The 22,950-nt window shown below is 36.3% G+C and overlaps 1 protein-coding gene and 1 pseudogene across 5 annotated transcripts in view; both read left to right on the forward strand.

Annotated features, from left to right (window-relative positions):
- MEIKIN (meiotic kinetochore factor) overlaps nt 1–22,950 on the forward strand; it is an 84,378-nt gene that overhangs the window by 20,022 nt on the left and 41,406 nt on the right. For all 4 annotated transcript variants that reach the window (XR_012069572.1, XR_012069578.1, XM_072957452.1 and 1 more), the window contains exons 7-9: nt 1,531–1,570; nt 6,882–6,946; nt 11,084–11,154. Coding sequence is in view for 2 of the 4 variants with exons in the window: in XM_072957452.1 (XP_072813553.1) it covers nt 1,531–1,570; nt 6,882–6,946; nt 11,084–11,154 (176 nt within the window). In the remaining 2 variants the exon portion in view is untranslated. The remainder of the gene's footprint in view (nt 1–1,530; nt 1,571–6,881; nt 6,947–11,083; nt 11,155–22,950) is intronic.
- On the forward strand, nt 11,621–22,413 carry LOC107034407 (large ribosomal subunit protein eL34-like; annotated as a pseudogene). The gene is made up of 2 exons (XR_012065427.1): nt 11,621–11,625; nt 21,952–22,413. The product of XR_012065427.1 is annotated as a large ribosomal subunit protein eL34-like (transcript).

Genomic DNA, 22,950 nt, shown 5'->3' on the forward strand with positions numbered 1-22,950 from the left:
GAGTAGTTCTGCTTTTTCATTTTGCTTAACTTTCTCTGCCTCTATGAATTTGAGAGGAACAGTTATCTACTGTGTTCTTGAAGGGGTGTTTTTATGTGGGAGCATCCCTATGTAGACTATGTGTGTCCATTGTTTTTGGTGTAAAGGTTGGTTTTGGTAGGAACACCAGCCACTTCTTTCCTCAGGTTGTGCTGGCCATTATCCCCTTGATAGGGGTATGGTTTGTTGTTGAAGTATCTAGAGCCTATGCAGAATGTGAGGCAGGGCTTCTTCTTTGATCCTTGGCTGTCACCACCCTGTCAGAGGCAGGGTCTCCTTCCCAGTATTGGCTTAAAAGTTCTGAGGGTAGGGTTCAGTCAGGCTGTGTTGCCCTTGAGTGCATGCCCTGCCCTAAAGGAATTGATTCCTGAAGCAAGTGAGGCTCATGCAGTCACAGAGGACCTGTGTGCCACCTGTATAGGCATCCATAGTTCAGCTCAGAAGCATCTTAAGGTCACATCCCTTTCTCTTGTGTTTGTCCCAGATCTAGTGTAAGACTGTGGTGTGGAGTAGGCTGGGGCTGGGAGTCAGAGCATTGTGACTACAGGAATTGAAGTTGAACTGCTTCCTGAGTTCTGGGTTGCCTCTGAGGCGGTCTTCTCCCAGGACCTATCTGCTCCAGAGCTAGCCCTAAGCTATGGTGTGGAGTGGGTGCAGTCATGGCACTCTCCTAGGAGAAGAACTTCTGCGCAGCTTTACAGTGGCCTCTGCAGCTCCACCCAGTTAATATCCCAGGCTCTCTGGGCTGTCTCTAGATAAAGAGGCTAGATTGAGGAGCTAGATTGAGCCCTTTCTCAGGTTCTGTCTGTCCAAGATTCAGCACTTAGCCACTGTGTGCTCCTTTGACTCTGCCCCATGTGTGCAGTGACAATGCCAGCTTAGTTCCACCCGGATTATACCCCAGGTGTTCTGGTCTGTCTCTGGGTAGCTAGACCAAGTCTTTGCCTAGATCTGTGTAGATCCGTGTAGTGGGGCTGGGGTACTTGCTTTTTCAGATTGGGAAGTGCTGTGAGGCTATCTCTGCCCTGATTGCTGGCAAGCCAGCACATGCATACTCCTCATGAGTAGAGTCTAGGCATTTCTAGCCCTTGTCTGTCTCAGCAGATTTCTCAGTAGGCAGAGGGGCTTGTCTCCTCTGCACAGGGCCCCAGGACTATGATGCTGAGATTGTAGCTCGACCTGCTCGCTCCCCAAGGTGAGGATCAGCCCATGCAGACATTCTATTCCCTTTGGATCCCTCCTAGGGTGCACAGCCCAACCTAATGCCTTTTTTCCCCATCCTACTAGGTTACATGGAGAGCCGCTAAAGACAGCTTTGCTCATATAGGAGTTTTACCAGTTTCCAGTTAATTTTCTGTGAGAATTGTTCCACATGTAGATGTATTTTTGATGTGTTTGCTGTGGGAGGCGAGCTGCACATCCTCCTACTCTACCATCTTGATCCCTCTCCCCTGAATTATATTTCCTATAGATTTTTTTTTCCTTTCCTAGGTACCTCTTCAGAAGACTATCAGAAATGCCATAGAAAAACGTAAGAACTAACATTTTTAAAGTTGTGTTTTTAAGACCCTTTGTTCCAATAGTTATGTAGCAGGTATGGTTGTTAGCCCACAAATTCAGATGTTCATTTATTCAGTATTTGTTGAAGACTCACTTTATGTCAGAACTATTCTAGTTGCTGGAGATATATTTGCTATCTATCTCTCTTTCTATCTAATTGCTGTAGTGAACAAAAATGATTAAAAACAAAATCTCTGCCTCCATTGAGTCTACTTTCTAGTTAGAGGAGGTGGACAGTAAATAATTTCTCTGTGGAGAAAAATAAAGCAAGATAGGGAGCTAGGAAGTATTGGGATAAGGGTTTGCTCTTTTAAGTAGTGTGGTCAGAGAATCACCATTGAAAAGGTAGCGTTTGAGCAGAGGCCTAAAGAAGGAGACAGAGCAACTGTGTAACTCACTGGAGGAAAGAACATTCCAAGTAGAGGGAATAGCTGGAGTAATGCCTTGAGGAAGAAGGCCTGAGCTCCTGGTGTGAAGTGAGAGAAGAGAAGAGAGGCAGGCGATAAAGTGAGAGAAGCAGCAGGAGGCCAGATCATATAAGGCATTGTAGGCAAATAAAAGTGAATTGGAAAGCTTTTGAAAGTTTTAGAAAGATAATATGATATGATTTGTGTTTTAAAAGAATCACTCTAGCTGCTGTGTTGAGAATAGACTATGAAGAAGCAAGGAATTAGGGAGATTACAGTTAGGATAATACTGCCCTAATCTAGGCAAGAGATACTGGAGTATGGACTGGAGTGGCAAGAGGAGAGAGAGTGAGAGGTCAGATTTGGATGTACTTTAAAAGCAGAACTAATAGGATCATTGAAGGACTGAGTGGTGAAGTATGAAAGCAGTCAAGGCTAACTCCATGGATTTGGCTGGAGCAATTGGAAGGAGGATTTGCCATTTATTAAGATAGGGAAGACTGAGGAGAAACGTTAATGAAGGAAGATGAAAAGTTTGGTTCAGGGCATGTAGACTGAAGGGTAAAGTATGTGACAAAGATGGTCAGTGAGGTCCTCACATTCTGGATTATAAGTGGCCTTAAAGTCTGGGTTTGCTATTTCATCCTGAATGTAATGAGAGCTTCTGAAAGATTTTCAATAGGAGTATAAGATATAATAATTTTTTTTAACACCTAAATCTTCAAAGGTTGAAAGAACTTATACAAAATCCTTACAAGTTTAAAAACAAAGATAGCAGACTTCATCAGGAAGTGAAAAGACAGTCCACAGAATGGGAGAAAATATTTGCAAATCATATACCTGATAAGGGATTTGTATCCAGAATACATAAAGAATTCTTACAACTCAACAATAAAAGGACAAATAACCCAATTTAAAAACAGACAAAGCATCTGAACTGACATTTCTCCATGGAAGACATACAAATGCCAATAAGCAGATGAAAAGATGCTAAATATCATTATCCATTAAGGGAATGCAAATCAACTTCATTGAAATACCACTTCACATTCACTGGGATGGCTATAATCAAAAAGACAAATTACAGCAAGTGTTGTCTTGGATGTGGAGAAGTTGGGACTCCCGTAAATTGCTGGTGGGAATTTTAAATGGTGAAGATGCTTTGAAACTGGGTGAAAGAACACAAATTGAAAAGCAGAAGTGAGTGGGGGTGACAGATGATTTTAGTTTGGAAAACACTGAAATATCTACCGCACTTTCAAGTGGAGATATCCACAGGCAGGTGGATATCCCAGCCGGAAAAGCAAGGGAAGTGTTCTGGACTGAAAGCATAATTGTCCCCTTGGGAAGCTATGTTGAGTGAGAGAAGAATAGTATTAATTTGATAGCCTCCTTATAGTTATGCTTGTATCTAAATGATGAACATTTCTGAAGAAAAGAAAATCTATTACTGTAATTCTTGGGTGAATTATTCTGCTTTGGTGAACAACAGTGACAATTTTAAGCATAAATTATTAAGATCACCAAAGAGAAATGATGATGGACTCACTTTTTAAAATCCCTTCCACAATTCACAGTGCAATATATGCTCAAGGAAGGAATGATGTTTGGATAATAATGATACCAGTTTTGAGCACTTGTTACCTGCTAGACACTTTGGCATTCTCTTTAGTTAAGCAGCACATTCACCAAGTTAAATATAACTTTGACATAGTACCTAATGGAGAAAGAGAATTTTGTTTATATTGTTGTAGATCTGTGTAGGCCCACTTTAGTGACTGTTGCCTGTGTACTGAAATGGAGCAAATGTATTATAATGCTTGATTTTGTTTTATCTGATCCGATTTTCTGTATCCCTTAAATGTTGCTCTTTCTTTAAAAAATAAAACCTACAACTTGAATGTTGCAAAAAAAAGATACAGATATATATATTTATTTTTTAAATAACTAGTCTAAACTTCTCGTGGACTTTGATCACCTTTCTTCCCTATTTCGTGGGAAAATAATGAGTTAAACTTACTAATGCCATCCAGTTACTTCCAGGTAAGTGTCTTCTGGGTAAGTGCTGAATCTTTCATATTTTCTCTTCATTCCATATTCCTGAGGATGGCATATAGGTAGATGGTCATACCTCTAGATTTGCCTGGGACAGTCCAAGAATGTGCTTGTTGTTCTGACATAATTTTTAGTAGAGCTCTTTTTTACTCTCAAAAGGTCTTAGTTTGGACAGTCACACCAAATACAGGTTTATAGGTATAGGGGCAGGCCAGGAGTTGGGGAGGAGTGAAGTTGGGACTTGAAGGTATCTGAGATCCACAAGTTGTCTCTTGAGTTTTTACTAATTAGTGCTGCAGGTTTCAAGACTAGTTCAGTACCTGGGCTGGATTATACTGATAAAGTCACTGATGAACTTAAGGCCTTATTTAAAGGGTCTGAGGTCCTCCATTGCTTTTCCTACCTTAGCTTTTGTTGCTACCCCAAACTCCTTGAGTCTCATTGAAGTCCTCCATCCAGACTTTGACTTAATTGCCTTTCTTCATCCTTTGTGATAAGTCACCTAGCCATGAGAACCCTATGCCATGTATTTTGGTTCTAAATTCGACCACCTTCTCTCCATTGCCTTTGGTATGTGGAACCTTGAGAACTGGTTCACAATATACAGGAACTAAAGAATTCTCAGGAGGGCTGAGGCCCACTCTTTACCTGAGTATCCCATGCTTATTTTTACATTGAGTTTCCACCTCCTGTGGACGTCTCCTCCTAGAGTGCTAAGCAGGGACTTTGGCACTTTGCCCCCTCTACTTTGGGCTTTCTCTTTACCTCTTCTAATGTCATCTTCCCACCTGTTACCCCTACCCTCCAGATTTTGGGCTTGAGGAAGAGAAGTCAGTTCCCATTGTCTAACTGCTTATTTCCTAAGCCTCTGTCCCCTTTGTCTTTCCAGTAGTCTTTTAGGCTGGAAGGCATGGAGGAGGGGAGCAGTCTTTGGTTACATATTGAATTCTTTCTGTATTCTAAAACTCATAGTAAAACTCTGGGGTTCTCTCCTCTAAGCCTTAATCTACATGTGTCAATAGGAGCTTGACGAATGTAGCAGGATGTTAAATGTGCTTTCATGCAGTCTCAAGAGTTTGGGCAGTGACCTCAATAGATTAAAACAAACAGAAATGACAATTACCCCATCTTCTGTTCTATGTAGAGCCATCTATGTAGAATTTGTAAAAGATGAGGTCAAAACCTAATTCTTTCAGCATTAGCCTGTCACCAATCTCCAAGCTATTTTTAAAAAGGCTAAAAATGCCCTGAAAGGATGAAATGATCAAGAATGTTTATTTCTTTAATATTGTTGGTCTTATATGCAAGGAGTGGGGAGACTTCTTCCTTACCTCAAGATAAGAGAAGAAGCTCCAGGAGAACCATTTAGAAAGGTCAACATATATCCCCTAGAATTTGGTTTCTGACTCACACCTGAAAAGTCTAAAAGCAAGATGGTCTGTTCGATGCTTTGGAATGGCTGATAAAGAGGAAGCTAGATAAACTTTCAGAGTTTGGCACAGCAAAAATTTGTGCATATTGCCAATAGGTCAGACATAGATCCCACAGGGATCATCTTGAAAGGGATCATGCGCAGTATGACTTCCTGAAAAGGATAAAGTAAACTTGACTGAAAGAGACTGGAAGTTCTATCATCAAAAGCAAAGGCTGAGGTCATCATAAAGAACAGCAATTGAGGGGGCTGTGGAAGTCCTGTCACCGAACCCTTCAAAGTACTTCAGGTTTGAAGCAAATCAGCATTTGGTTTTCTGTCACACCCAAAGGGCACCAATGGCATATTATAAAAGTATCAATCAAGATCAAGAAAGATCTTTTCTGTCCTTCTCTGCAACTCCTTCCTACTACTCCAGTGCCAGAGGATCCTGAAGAATAGTTAACAAGCAGAGGGAAAAAATTAACAAGAAACAGAGAAAAAAAACCATGGTTGCTCTCCTCACTGCAGGTTATGAGTCTAAATTAGACCCAAGTTGGGAAAAGTAAGAGATTTAATTTGGGTAATAAAAGTTCAGTATTGTGACATTATACTGGGTGTTTCATTACCTAAAGATGACTATTTATTGTCAGAGAATACCACAGAAGCAATGAAATATACCTGAAAGTTCATTCAGGGGCAAGAAAGTACTATTTTGATAGTATGAATTTCAAGGGGAAATGTGAAAGAATAAAACTCTTTTTTGCTTACTGAGTTCAGCTGTTCAATAAATCAGTAACAGAAATCATCTTCTCACATTTAGTTTTCAACTCCATTGTCTTGCTAAGGACTTGGAAATCCCATTTTGGTGGCCAAAGGCTGAGCTTTGATCCTTTTTTTTTCCTCTTGTAATAGCTAATGCTCTTTTACACATTTGGATAGAATTGGGAATGGTGTTATTTATGAAAGTGTAAAAGAGAAAAGAATATTAATTTTTTAGGCATTATGTTCTATGTTACTTGTAATCTTACCATAAGAACCCTGGGAAACAAGATTGCTATTCCTTTTGCATAAACAAGATAATCTAGACTCAAGACAGGTTAAGTAACTTTCCCAAGGCCACTCAAGTTTAAGTAGCAAAACTGAGCTTTAAACCGAGGTCTGTCTGCTTCTAAACACTATGCCTTGTCCTCTATACAAATTGTCTTACAGTATTTATAAATGTATAAATATATTACCTTTTATTATTAAACTATTTGTTCAAATAGATACGTTAATTTTTTTCTAACCAGTTGTATTTTTTTTCTAAAGGCTAATTGATTGCATAGAAATGTCTTTAAGTATTATTTGAGGATTCCTGAGAATTAATGAAAGATTAAGAGAATACTGTCAATTTGTTCTTATTCTAGAATGATGATGTTAACAGACCAAAATACTTCTCCAAAACCAAAGAGTACTTCAAATTCAGAATCAGGTAATAAATAGTGAAACTAATCATTGTTATAATTCTGTTTCGTTATTGCCTGGTATCCCAGGAAACAGTGCTCTTTAAATGTGATTGTATTTAAGAAATGAAGATACATGAAATTGGGAAATGAGTCTTAACTATCCCCATAGCACACATCATTAATTCATTTAATAAAACATTTGCTTAGTATGTGCTCTGTACTGGTCTATATATACTGATAGGCAATGATCGGTCGATTGATTGATCGATCTATCTATCTATCTATCTATCTTGCCCTTATAAATTTCAGTTATAGGAGGAGGTAATTGGTAAACAGATACATTTGAGTTATGTGTGATGATTGAAAAATAAAAGAGTCAACAAAATGCCTTGTATTATAGGTTCTCTGTTATTTAGTTTATTATTGGAATTAACAGCAAGACATTTACAACCTTGTTAGCCTCTGCTGTATCTCAGATTTCTATTTTCTTTATTTCCTGCAACAAGTTTTGTAGTGTCTATTTGGACATAAAATTAAAGAATTATTTGTTTTGCTCCTGATGGGTGTAAATATTTCCTTGAATTATGAACTGGAAAAAAACATGTTCTTTCATGTGTGTGTCTGTGTGTGTAATCTTCACGTTAAGAAGTTGTCTTAATGAGCATTTACAAAATACCAGGTATTATGTTAGAAAGTGTGGCTATAAAAATGATTGAGATAGTTTCCATCCTAAGAAAAATTAATCTAATGATGAACACTAAACTTGTAAAAGCACACATTATTGGAAGGAGTAGCGCCTACTACCCTAGAGGGCGAGCGTTAGAAGGAAGATTTGTTTTATAGGTCGAAGATAAGGAACTTGTAAACAAGAGAAAAGAGGTATGAAAAGGAAAGGGGTAAGGGTACCAAAAATAATAATGCTTTTTATCTAGGTCTTGCCCAGTAAAAAGGTTTAATCTGGTTGTGTAAAATAATATTTATAAAGCCTGGGAGTAAGGCAAAATAGTGATTCTGGAATTATGTACGCTTTTGTATTCTTACTTTTATGTGGTTGATTGACTTGCTTAAAAATTTAAATAAACTACATCCTGCTCTAGAAATATTTTTTACACATTCTTTAACTTAACAAATCCACCTTTGTTCTAGTTTTTTGTCAGGCTCTTTACTGTTAGAAAACAAAACAAACAAAAAAAAGGCTATATTCTTACCTTCAATTGTACAAAGTCTAGTAATAGAGACAAAAAAAACCAAGAAATTACTTCTCAGACATCTCCTGCTCAGTCTTCTTTGCAATCTTATCTACTACTTTTACCCATTAAATGTTGGGGTTTTTCAAGGCTAATTCCTAGATTTTAATCTCTTTTCAGTATGCCCTCCAATATGTATAGGTGTCCTGTAAAGGGCAGGGCTTCCAGATTTTCTAGTCTGGCATCTTTTCTGAGATTAAGACCCTTCTGTTAGCTGCCTTCTGGACATCTCCCCTTGGGTGTTTCAGAGAAACCTCCTTTCATCATTCATTAATTCCAATCATTCAACAAGTACTTATTAAGCAGCTGCAGTGTAACTCAAACTGTGTTAGTTGCTTGGGAACATGGCACATTCCTTGCTCTAACAGAGTTTATGCTATAGTGGAGAAAGAAGGAAAATAAATAGATAAATACATATATAACAAAATCAGAAATAAGAGTCATAAGGGAAAATAAAGCAGGATAAAAACAGAAAGTGTGACTAGGGATGCCATTTTAGGCAAGGTAACCAAGAGAGGCCTCTCAGATGTGGTGACATTTGCACAGAGCTTGAAAGAAGTGAGAGAGTCCTTGTGGAAATCTGGGGGCAGAGCATGCCAGGCAAACCATGAGATGGGAATATGTTCAGTATGTTTAAAGAAGAGAAAAGAGGTTAGTGTGACTGGAGGAAAATGAATGAATGGTTGGAATTGTGGTCAGAGAGCAAGGCAAGTGGTATAATGTAGAGTCTCATATGCCTTCGCAAGGAGTAGAGTTTTTTTTTTTTCCAAAATGTGCTGAGAAGTATATCTTAGAGCAGAGGAATGACATGATCAGATACATACTTTAGAATTACCACTCTGGCTCCTATGTGGAGAATAGACTAAGGAGGCAAGAGTGAAGCAAGGAAACCATGTTAAATAAAGTACTGCAGTGGTCAGGTAATGAATGATGTATACGACTAAAATGGCAACAGTTGTCTGATATGGAGTATATTTTAAAGGCAGATGGAGCAGAATTTTCTGGTTAAGCTGGATATTGGGTAGGAGAGAAAAATAAAAGTCAAGAATGAGGCTTAAATTATTGGTTTGAGTGACTAAATGAATGGTGGTATCATTTCTTGAGGTAAGAGCATTGTAGGGCACAGCAAGGGAGGAGAATGATGAAAAGAGAATTTGGTTTGTGCGTTTTAAATTTGATCTGTCAATACATAATGTTGAATGAAAGAATGCAGACACACATATGTATATACTGGTTAATCCCATGTGTATACAGTTCAAGAATAGGAAAGACTATTCTGGATGACAGAAGTCAGAATGGTGGTAATCTTTGGAAGGGGGTTGCTGACTGGGAAAGAACATATAGGAAACTTTTGGGGTGTCGCAAATATTTTATGTCTTGATCTGCGTGATCATTATATGGGTGAATACATATACATATAAGATTTGTTCCCATTACTCTATATATGAAATACTTTAATAAAATGTTAAAACATTAACAGACATGTCAGCTTTCAAGCAGAGATGTCATGAAAGCAGTTTGTGACAAGGGAATCTGGAGTTCAGAGGCAGAGACTAGGATTGTAGATAAATATTTAGAGTTAGATATAAATGTTTTGTAAGCCATAGGATTAAGTAAGCTCACTTAGGAAGTGAGAAGAATATAAATTTCAACATTTAGAAGCAACTGTAACAAAAGTTTTCAAGAGATTAAGTAAAACAAGGATTGATGTCTGAGAATTATCTCAACGGAGGCCTAATCTAGTCCTCCTCCTCCAGTGTCCTCCATCTCAGTTAGCAGATGTAGCTTAGTGAACTGAAACGTGGGGATCATGCCTGACACCTTCCTCTTTGTCACTCCTGTGTCGAATCTATTATCACATCTGTGTACTAATTTTATCCTCTTTTTATGGAGAACTCTCACACCTACTACTTCTCTCTACCTTGGGAGATGAAGATGAGAAAAGTGATTAGCCTCAAAGGTTGCCAGATTTAGCAAATAAAAATAAACAATGCCCAATTAAATTTGACTTCAGATAAGCAGCAAATAATTTTTAATATAATTATGTCACAAACATTGTGTAGACCTGTACTATTACATGGGAAATACTTATACTAAGTAGTTATTTATTGTTCATCTGAAATTCAAACTCAAGCAGGCATCCTATATTTTATCTAGCAGCCTATTAACCTGTGCAATGAGGCTGGAAATATGTAAGCAACACAGGAATTATAAAAACAGGATTTTGTATGCCACGTTAAGGAGCTTGAGTTTTAATTTTAGGACAGAGTATAAAAACAGGATTTTGTATGCCAAGTTAAGGAGCTTGAGTTTTAATTTGAGGATGGAGTATAAAAACAGGGTTTTGTATGCCAAGTTAAGGAGCTTGAGTTTTAACTTGAGGACAGTGGAAAGCCTTTGAAGAGTTTTAAGCATATGATATTAAATTTGTATTTTAGGTATACAGTGTGTACAGTGGACTGCAGAGGGAAGTGAATTGAAAAGCTATAGGAAGCTAGGTAGCAGGAAGGGGTATGAGGTACAGATAAAGTTTTCGGTACTATGAAAAAGGCCTGAGTACGTTTTAAATGGTGGTAGAAAAGTAGCAGTAGAAAGGGAGAGACTGAAAATACAGGAGAGTGGAAATGAAAGGATAATTAAAAATTCTAGCCACATGCAACTTTATAAATTGAAAGGTTATCTTTTATATACAGTTTATTTCCTCCTGTGAAGCCTGGAGCTCTTGACATGAAAATATTTTAAAGAATACCTTCTCCTATCTGTAGCAAGTCAAGTTAGTCAACATATATTAAGTTTTACCTAAAACTGTTACAAAGTCACAATCATTAAATCAGTTTTTTTCCAAATTTGAGTTCCTTTTCTTAAAGCTAACTACAAGTTAAATAATTAAAATACTAAATTATATTTTTGTTATAGATAATGCAGATTGTGAAGTTTTGCTTACTGGGAAAATTTATCCTTCAATCCCTGAAAAAACAGAGAAAAAAGCAAGTATTGAAGCAGAATAACTATATAAACCACAAATTTCATTAATATAGGACATATTTTTAAATAACACTTTTATAGGAATTATTTTTCAGCTATTTAAGTCAATAATTTAAAATATTTTTGGAGTTTAGCGATTAGATTACTTTATTGTTATATGAATGTATATTCTTTATACATTTAATGATAGCAGATTAAAATTAAAATTTTTTCTAATTTCCTTTTGGATAATTGGATGTCTATTAATCATTATTTAAAGTAAAATTAGACATCTGCTATGTAACCAGAGCAGTGTTTTATGCCAAGGAATACTTGTGAATTAGTACATTAGGCTTTGAATCTAGAGGTTTTTGGGGAGGAATACAAACTTTATTTTGTATATAGCAGGAGCTACTATTTGAATGGCTACTCATTGTTAAGCATTATTCTAAGCTCTTTTCATTAGTTATATCTTTTCATAGCATTCCTATGAGGTAAGTTTTTTGTGTTTTTTTATAGTTATTTTACAGATAAGATGTTAACCAATATGCTTGAAGAGTTTGTGGCAGGTCTTTCTGTATCTAAAAACCTGTACTCTCCCCACTATATCTTACTGTTACTGAATTCATTGGGGAGCAAATTGGAAGAGGTCCAGCAGGTTCATTAATACAAAGTTACAAAGGTTTTTGATGGGAGATTTTGGTGGCATTAACTAGGATGCTTTGTAGGAGAGATGGAAAAATATGCATGAGTTTAAGATAATTTTACCTGAAGAGTTCATGGACTGGATATAGAGAAGGAAAGAGTAAGAGGTGTCAAGAAAGACTTCTAGGTCTGTGTCTCAAGCAGCTTAGGTGGGTAAAGGTGCTATATAATGTGATAGGACAGATAGGAGGTCTGAGGGCACATGAAGATGAAAGTGTTGAAATGGTCATTGGCTGTAAATCTGCAGGTCAGGAAAACAGAGGAGGAATGTACAGTATTATAGATATTTTAAAATTCGTGGAAATGGGCAAAATCACCTGGAAAAGAGTATTTATAGAGTGAGGAAGAGAAGGGGGTCCAGGATCAATTATTGGAAAACTCTACAGTCAGGTAGAAAAGGAAGAAGATGGAGAGAAGGAGGAAAATAAACAGAATATGGTATCATAGAAGCTAAGAGAAGAGAGTATTTGCTCCTAAAAGGGGGAGTGGTCAAGAATGCTGAATAATGCTTGGAGGTCCAGTGTTATAAAGAATTTTTAAAAACTGGAGGACTTGCAGTTTCCAGTCCACCATGCAAGGAACTTAGAAGTCACCACTGTGTCCTAACAAGTAGAAACGTGAACAAATTGAAAAATCAGCAACTCTTATAGATCTTACAGAGAAGTAAGTAAAGTCACATGGCAAACTGCTGTACCAAGTTGTGGAAAGACAGACAGGTTGACACAGAGAATAATGACTTGCCAGAGCAGAAACACATGAACAGAAACCTGCTTAAGAACCAGTGCTGGAGTGGGAAAACCAAAAACGTGATTAATGAATTGCTGGAGGCTAAGTGTGGACAACTTTGAAAGTTAAAAATTCAAGGGGAACCCAGTCATCAGAGGGACCTTCACACATTTGTGAGTCTTACCTCCAGAAACTCTACCAGATCCTTACAGTGAATATCAGAGAAAAATCCCCTCATGCTTCCAGTCGTGGGAAGGAAAAAGGAACCATTCTGAGATACATCAGAGTATTCTGTTCTTCTTAACAAACCTGCCCTCAAGAGAAAGTATTTTACAAAAGCGTAATTTGCTGGGATTTTATCAGAGCCTAACCTACCCAGGGAGGGGAAATAACCCAATTTCAGCCAGGTGGAAGAAGTAAATTACTTAATTCCAGCTCCGTTTAACCTTATACATGGGGGAATGGAAATACCCAGCTAGTACAAGATGGCCCTTTTAGCCATACTGTTTCACTTCAGGGGGAAAAAAACCTGAGAAGAACTGGTAATGTTTATAGTACAAGGGCACAGGCTTAACAAAAGACTGAGACCTAATCATAGAACTGGAATGCTCCCCTTATCTCCACACCTTATCACTGCATTACTAAACACCTGTTTACCACGTTGCTATTACCCAGTATATCATGTCCACATTTTAGCAAAAAACTATAAGGCATACTAAAAGGCAAAAATCACTGTTTGAGCAAACTGAATAAGCATCAGAACCAGAGTCAGTTTTGGCAGTAGTGTTAAAATTATCAGGCCCAAAATTTAAAATAACTATGATTAATATGCTATGGAAATTATAGGGAAAAGGAGACATCATGTAAGAACAAATGGATAGTATAAGTAGAGAGATGGAAATTCTAAGAAATAATCAAAGAAAAATGCTAGAGATCAAAATACTGTAGCAGGAATGAAGAATGCCTTTGCAGGACTCATTAGTAGACTAGACACAGCTAAGGAAAGAATACCTGAGTTTGAGGACAAGACAGTAGGGACTTCCCAAACTGAAAAGCAAAGAGAAAAAAAGACTGAAAAAACAGAAGAAATTATAAAGATCAAAATCAATAACATGGCGTTCAAAACTCTAAATTGACCAAATTTTTCTCATCATTCAGCTTTACCTTAAATCATCTTCCTACTTGTTTTCATCACTTCAGTTATGATGGCATTCCTTTAAGCCCTTGTAGTCTGGATGTAAGGATTAAGGGCTTGACACCAAGTCATCTTGAAACATCCTTCCTAATCTTCCTTACCTAGATAACTCTTACTTATCATTAAGATCTAAGATCAACTTTTAGTTCCTTAGAAAATCTTTCCATAACTCAGCCAGGCCAAGGCTCCTCTCATAGGGTCTTGTGGTACCATGTACCTCTCCCTTTGTAACACTTGTCAGAGTTGTAATTTTCCTCTTGTGTCTGACTTCCCCACCAGACAGAAAGGCAGATCCTCTGTCTGCCTTTGCTAATAAAGAATGCCTTTGCTGGACTCATTAGTAGACTAGATACAGCTGAGGAACGAATATCTGAGTTTGAGGGCAGAACAATAGAAACTTCCCATTCTGAAAAGCAAAGAGAAAAAAAGACTGAAAAAAAAAAACCCAGAAGAGAATATTCAAGAACTGCAGGACAACTAAAAAAGGTATGACATATACATAACTGGAATTCTACAAGGAAAAGAAACAGAGAGAAGGAACAGAAGCAACGTTTGAAGCAGTAATGACTAAGAGTTTCCCCAAATTAATGTCACACATCAAACCACAGATCCAAGAATCAAAGAGAATACCAGGCAGGATAAGTGCCCAAAAAACTATGTCTAAGTATATCATACTTGTACATTAGAAAATCAAACAGAAAGAAAATATCTTGAAAGTAGCCAGAGGGAAAAATGCCTTACCTATAGAAGAGCAAAGATAAGAATTACAGACCTCTGTCAGAAACCATTTAAGCAAGAAAAGAGTAAAGTTAAATATTTCAAGTATTGAGAGAAGAAAACTGCTAACCTAGAGTTAACCCAGTGAAATTATCCTTCAAAAGTGAAGGAGAAATGCAGACTTTCTCAAACAAAAATTGAGGGAATTTGTTGCTAATAGGCCTGTCTTCTGAAAAATATTCGAAGTTCTTCAGAGAGAAGGAAAATAATGTGTCAGTATAAGTGTGTCTATCTTAACAAATGTACCACTGTGGGGCAGTATGTTAACAGTAGGTAAGATTGTGCATGAGTGGGGATGAGGGGTATATGGGGATGCTGTACATTTTACTCAGTTTTTCTGTGACCCTCAAAGTGCTCTAAAATATGAAGTTGGTTAATTTTTTAAAAGTCAGTTGCATTTAAAATCAGGAAGGAAACTTATGACTTTGACAAGAATAATTTTAGTGGACTAGTGAGGAAAATTAGATTGAAATAGGTTAAAGAGTTATAGAAATTGAGGAAGTATAAAATTTATAAAGAAGTAAACTGGGACATCAGCAACATCAAATGTGTGTGTAGAAGGGGAAGAAGATATGTAAAACTTTTTAATGCAATTGAAATTAATTTGTTATCAGCTTAAAGTAGATGTAACAACTATAAGGTGTATTATGAAAACCTTAGTTAATCAAAAAGGAAAAATCTGTGAGAGATACACAAATGATAGTAAGAAAAGAAAAAGCATACCACTAGAGAAGTAAGCCAGAAAGAGAAAGAAAAATACCATATGATATCATTCATAAGTGGAATCTTAAAAAAAAGAAATAAAGACACTATAAACTCATCTACAAAACAGAAACAGACTTGCAGATATAGTAAACAATCTTATGGTTACCAGGGAGAAGGGAGTAGGAAGGGATAAATTTGAGAGTTTGCAAATGTTAGCCACTATATATAAAAGTAGATTAAAAAAAAGTTTCTTCCATATAGCACAGGGAACTATATTCAATATCTTGTAACAACTTTTAATGAAAAAGAATATGAAAAATGAATATATGTATGTATATGCATGACTAGGATATTGTGCTATACACCAGAAATTGACATGTTGTAACTGACTGTACATCAGTTTAAAAAACAAAAAAATACCACTATACAGAATCATCAATTCACAAAGACAGCAAAAGAGGAAGAAAGGAACAAAGGAACTATAAAACAATCAGAAAGCAATTAACAAAATGGTGATAGTCCTTACTGTTAGTTAAGTCCTCATCTATCAATAATGACTCTAAATGTAAATGGTTTAAACTCTTCATTTAAATATAGAGTGGCTGAATGAAAAAAAAATTCCTATATGCTGCCTGTAGGAGACTCACCCACTTAAGCTTTAAGGACACTCAGGCTGTAAGTGAAGGGATAGAAGAAGTTATTCCATACAAATGGAAATCAAAAGAGAGCAGAGGTAGCTATACTTGTATCAGACAAGATACATATTAAGTCAAAAGCTGTAATAATAGACAAAGACTGCCATAATATAATGATAAAGGGGCCAGTTCATCAAGAGGATATAACAATTGTAAATGTAGACTCAGCCAAATTGAAGCACCTAAGTATATTAAACAATTATTAAGAGATATGAAAGCAGAAATAGACATCATTGCAATAGTGGGGACTTTCAACACCCAACAATTGATGTTCCAATTTAGTTCTTTAAATGCATAGATCATCCAGGTAGAAAATCAATGAGGAAATAATGGACTTGAACTACAGTCAGGCTAAATGCACCTAATAGACATATACAGAACATTTTATCCAACAGCAGTGGAGTCCACATTCTTCTCAAGTGCATGTGGAACATCCTCCAGGATAGATCATATGTTAGGTCACAAAATAAAAGACTTTAACAAAATTAAGAAGGTTGAAATTATGTAAAGTATCTTTTCTGACCACAGTAGTATGAAACTAGAAGTCAATAACAGGAACAAAGCTGGAAAATTCACAAATATTTGGAAATTAAACAATATACTTGTGAAAAAACAATGAGTGAAAGAATAAATCAAAAGATATATTAAAAAATACCTTCAGACAAATGAAAATGGAAACACAACATACCAAAACTTACGGGATACATCAAAAGCAGCCTTAAGAGGGAAGGTTACAGCAGTAAACACCTACATTAAGAAAAAGTAAACAACCGAACCTTATACCTCAGGGAACTAGAAAAAGAAGAGCAAACTAAGCCCAAAGTTAGCAGGAGGAAGAAAATAGAAACATTAGCAGAGAAATAAGTGAAATAGAAACTTGAGAAACAACAGAAATGATTAACAAAACTAAAGAATTAGTTTTATTAAAAGATAAATAATTGACAAAGTTTAATCTAGACTAAGAGAAAAAGAGAGACAACTCAAATCAATATAATTATAAATGAAAGAGGAGACATCACAGCTGATATCATAGAAACACAAAGGATCATAACAGGCTTCAATGGATAATTATAAACCAACGAATTAGATAACTTAGAAGATATGGATAAATTCCTGGAAATGTACAAGTTATGAAGACTGAATCATGAAGTAATAGAAAATCTGAACAGACCAATAATGGCCAAGGAGATTAAATCAGTAATTAAAAGTCTCCCAGCAAATAAAAGGAAGCAGATGTTGTCACTGTTGAATTCTATCAAAAATTTAAAGAGGAATTAATAGCAATCTTTCTCAAACTTTTCCAGAAAAATGAAGAAGAAAGAGCTCTTTCAAACTCATTTTACGAGGCCAGCAGTACCATGATACCAAATTCAGATCAAGATGTTGAAAGAAGAGAAAATTACAGGCCAGTATCCCCAATGAACATAGATGTAAAAATCCTCAACAACATACTAGCAAACTAGATTCAAGTTTACGTTAAAGGGATCATATACCATTACCAAGTGAGATTTATCCCTGGGCCTCAAGGATAGTTCAACATATGAAAATCAATTAATGTGATACACAGCATTAGCAGAATGAAAGATAAAAGCCGTATGATCATTTCAATAGATGCTGAAAAAGCATTTGACAAAATTCAACATCCTTTCATGATGACAGCTCTCAACAAATTAGGTATAGAAAGAATGTACCTCAACATAATAAAGGCCATATATGACAAGCCCATAGCTAACATCATACTCAATGGTGAAAAAAAAGCTTTTCCTCTAAGATCAAGAATAAGACAAGGATGCCCACTCTTACCACTTCTGTTCAGTATAGTATTGGAAGTCCTAGCCAGATCAGTTAGGCAAGAAAAAGAAATAAAAGTTATCCAAATCAGAAAGGAAGAAGTGAAATTATCTCTGTTTACAGATGACATGATCTTATACACTGAAAACTCTAAAGACTCTACCAACAAACCTTTAGAACTAATAAAAGAATTCAGTAAATTTGTAGGATACAGAATCATCTAACAAAAATTTGTTTCATTTCTATACACTATCAAAGAACTATCTGAAAGAGAAATTAGAAAGCAATCCTGTGAGATAATAGAAAAAATACATGTATTTGTCTCTATCCCCAGTTCTTGGCACAGAACTCCTAAACCCTTTTAATTTCCTAAGTGATAAGAACACTAGGAGCCTCTCTTGTTTCAACATTTGGTCTTTGACCTCATTCCTGACACAGGACTCCTAAAACCTTTGTAATTTCTAAGTGATAAGAGCACTAGGAGATAGTTTGTTCTAATGGGGCAACTCTGAGTGGTCTTCTAGATGCCTCCTAGATGGGGCCGGTCACTAGAAAGACCAAGCCATAATTAGAAGCTTGGAATTTTTAACCCATAGTCTCCCTTTCTCTAGAGAGGGGAGAGGAGCTGGAAATGAAGTTAATAATTGATCAAGACTATGTTAGGAAGCCTCCATAAAACTCCCAATAGTAGAGGTTATGGAGAGTTTCCAGGTTGAGTGCAGAAGCTCCTGCACTCGGGACTCTCCCAGACCTCACCTTATATATCTTTTATCATATCCTTTAATAAATTGGTAAGTGTAAGTAAATGTTTCCCTGAGTTCTGTGTGTCACTCAAACCTGATATGGGGATGATGGGAACCTCCAATTTGTATCCAAATCAGACAGAAGTTGTGGGTAACCTAGGGACCTACTACTCATGATTGGCATCTGAAGTAGGATGGAAGCAGTCTTGTGAGACTGAGCCCTTCACCTGTGGGATCTGACACTATCCCCTGGTAGGAAGTGTTAGAATTGAGTTGAACTGTAGGTTACCTAGCTGCTGTTGTAGACAATTGCTTATTATGAATGGGAAACCCCCACACATATTTGGTAACCAGAAGTATGAGTGTTTTGTTTGAGTAGTAAAGTAGACTCACAGGAGAAAGACTGATAGGGGGTAGAACAGGTTTTTCCTTTAAAAAATCCCATTTACAATAGCATCAAAACCAATAAAATACTTAAGAGATAAAAGACCTGTACACTATAAACTATAAGACACTGATGAAAATAATTGAAGACACAAATAAATGGAAAGAATTAATTTTGTGAAAATGTCCATACTACCCAAAGTGATCTACAGCTTCAATGCAATCCGTATCAAAATTCCAATGGCATTTTTCTCAGAAATAGAAAAACTATCCTAAATTTGTATCGAAACACGACAGACCCCAAATAGCTGAAGCAATCTTGAAAAAGAACAAAACCAGAGATACCACATTTCTTGATTTCAATTTATATTACAAAGCTACCGACATGAAAACAGTATGATACTGACATAAAAACAGGCACGTAGACCAGTGGAATAGGATAAAGAGTCCACAAATAAACCTACAGATATACAGCCAACTGATTTTTGACAAAGGTGCCAAGAACACAAAATGAGGAAGGATAATCTTTTCAATAAATGGTAATGGGGAAACTGGATATCCACATTCAAAGAACGAAACTGGACCCCTATCTAACACTAGTCACAAAAATGAACTCAAATTGGATTAAAGACTTACATATGTAAGACCTGAAACCCTAAAACACTAAGAAGAAAACATAGAGGAACAGCTTGACATGGGTCTTGGCGATGATTTCTCTGACAAGACACCAAAGGGACACATAACAAAAGCTAAAATAAAAACTGAGACTGCATCAAACTAGAGAACTTCTGCATAGAAAAGCAAACAATCAATACATTTAGAGGGTAACCTACAGAATGAGAGAAAATGTTTGCAAATCATATATCTTACAAGAGGTTAATATCCAAAATATATAAAGAACCTGTGTAACTCAATAGCAAAAAAAAAAAAGCAAATAATCCAGTTTTGAAATGGACAAAGTACTTGAATAGACATTTTTCCAAAGAAGAGATACAAGTGACCAATAGGTACATCAGGAAGTGCTCAATATCACTAATCATCAAGGAAATGCAAATCGAAACCACAATGAGATATCACCTCAAACCTATTAGGATGGCTGTTATCAAAAGGAGAAGAGACAACAAATGCTGACAGGGATGTGGAGAAAAGGGAACACTTATACACTGTTGGCCAGAATATAACCATTGTGGAAAACCACATAGCAGTTCCTCACAAAGTTAAAAATAGAACTGCCATGTGACCCAGCAATCTCACTCACAGGTATATATCCAAAGGATATGAAATCAGTATCTCAAGGAGTTATCTGTACTTCCATGTTCATTGTAGAATTATTCAAATTAACCAAGATGCAGAAACAATGTAAATATCCTTCACTGGATGATTGGACAAAGAAAATGTATATAGATATAGACAATGAAATATTATTCCACCATAAAAAAGAAATCATGCCATTTGCAACAGTGGGTATGAGTAGGGCATTATGCCAAGTGAAATAAACCAGAGAAAAATGAATACTGTATGGTATCGCTTATGTGTTTATATGTGGAATCCCCCCAAAAAAAGGCCACTTTCATTGAAATAGGGAATAGAATGGTTGTTGCCAGGGTCTGAAGGATGAGGAAATGGGGAGATGTAGGTCAAAGGGTCCAAACTTTCAGTTATAGGAAGAATAAGTTCCAAGGATCTAATGTATAGCATGGTGATTTTAGTTAATAATATGGTATTTTATACTTGGACGTTGCTTAGTGTATATCTTAAGCTTTCTCACTATGCACACCCCCAAAAAGTTAACAACTATATAAGGTGATGGATGTGTTAATTATCTTGCTCTTGGTAATCATTTCAGAATGTAGAAGTATATCAGATCATCACTTGTACATTTTAAATGTGTACAATTTATATTTGTCAATTACTCCTCAATAAAGGTGGGGAAAAGGAAAAATAAGGAAGTAATGATTATGTATAGGGCTTGACTCTGATGGGAAATAGAGAAAAAGAACAGTAACTGGAGGGAGAGGCAGGGTCAGAGGAATTTTATTCTGTTCTAAAGATGGGATATACTAGATCATTTCTGAGGGTTAATGGGAATGGTAGAAGGAAGGAAGACAAGAGAGCTGAAGTAATTCTGTAGGCAACTGGAGCTCCCTGTGACGTAGGGATCTAGTTGAAGTTGACCTGAATTTCACTTCTTTAGTCTAAAGCAATAAAAATTCTTTTACATTCTTCTGTGTTCTTTTCCATGCTTCTTCACTTCCTCATGGTTACATTTCTCTTTTCTCCTCCCATGCATGCCATATCACTTTCACACTCTACCAGTTCACACACACACACACACACACACACACACACACACACACAATTTCTATACAAATCAAGCATCTTATAATTTAAGTGTATCACATATTGCATTAAATACTGTTTCTTATGCTCTTGTATTTTCTGCTCCTTCTCAACTTTCTGACTATAGCTTACCATGTCTGGGATGCTGGTATATAAAAACTTCCCTGTATTATTTTAAAGAAGATACACAAATGGCCAATAAATGCATGAAAAGATGCTCAATATCCTTAGTCATTAGGGAAATGCAAATCAAAACCATAATGAGATATTATTACACATCCACTAGGATGCCTATAATCAAAAAGATAGATTAAAAACAAACGGTGATGATGTGGAGAAATTAGAACCTTCAAACATCCTTATGTAAATGTAGAACAATGCAGCTGATTTGGAAAACAGTTTAGCAGTTCTTCAAAATTTTAAACATGGAGTTACCATAGGAGTCAGCAATTCTACTCTTAGATTTATACGCAAGAGAAATAAAAGCATATATCCTCAGAAAAACTTATGCATGAATGTTCATGGAAGCATTTATTCATAACAGCAAAAAAGTAGAAACAACCCCAATGTTCATCTACTGATGAATGAATAAAGAAAATTTGATATATCCATACAATAGAATATTATTTGGCAATAAAAACCAGTGAAGCACTGATATATGCTGCAAGTTGGATGAACCTTGAAAACATTATACAATGTAGAAGAAGTCAGTCACAAAAGACCACGTATTATATGATTCCATTTATAAGAAATTTCCAGGAGGCAGTCATATTTGGCCTTTGAACTCGCTGGCCCTTCCTTTTTCCTCTTCCAAGGATCGTGTCTAGAGGCATTCAGAAGGGTCCAGCATTTGACATACCATCATAGGCTGTCCTACAATATAGCCTCTAACAAAACTAGGCTGTCCCGAACCCCTGGTAATAGAATTGTTTACCTTTCTACCAAGAAAGTTGGGAAAGCGCCAAAATCCGCATGTGGTGTGTGCCCAGACTGACTTCGAGGAGTTCGTGCTGTGAGACCTAAAGTTCTTATGAAACTGTCTAAAACAAAAAAACATGTCAGCCGGCTTATGGTATTTCCATGTGTGCTAAATGTGTCCATGACAGGATCAAGCGTGCTTTCCTTATTGAGGAGCAGAAAATCATTTTGAAAGTATTGAAAGCACAAGCACAGTCAGAAAGCTAAATTTAAAACATGAAGCTTTTTTGAGTAATAAAAATGTGAAAAAAAAAAAGAAATGTCCAGGAGAGGCAAATATATAAAACAGACAGATTAGTGGTTACTGAGGGCTGGTGGTGATGGAATGAAGATTGGCATCTAATGGTTATAGGGTTTCTTTTAGGGGGAACAAAAATATTCTAAAATAGGCTACAGTGATGATTGCACAACCCTGTGAATGTACTAAAAACCATTGAATTTTACTCTTGGGTGAATTTTATGGTATGTGAGTTATATCTCAATAAAATATTTTTAAAAATAAAAGAACAGCTTCATTATATTCTTATATGGAAAAAAGAAGTCGTTGAAAAGATGAGGAGGGTTGAGATCCAGAATACAAGTGGAAAAACTGGCTTTAAAAAAAAAAAAGGGATGTTTCTGTTGTACATACGGTGGTAGCAAGGAAGGCTTTGTGCTTAAAAGGACCCAACACTTAATTTAATGCGCTGTTGTCACCATCCTGACATTTAAAATACCTTAATAAAGGGCTACACAGTTTTATTTTGCACTGGGCCCCCAAAATTATGACTCCTGAGTAAG

This window comes from Vicugna pacos, chromosome 3 (genome assembly GCF_048564905.1).
Source record: "Vicugna pacos chromosome 3, VicPac4, whole genome shotgun sequence".
NCBI classification, from domain to species: domain Eukaryota; kingdom Metazoa; phylum Chordata; class Mammalia; order Artiodactyla; family Camelidae; genus Vicugna; species Vicugna pacos.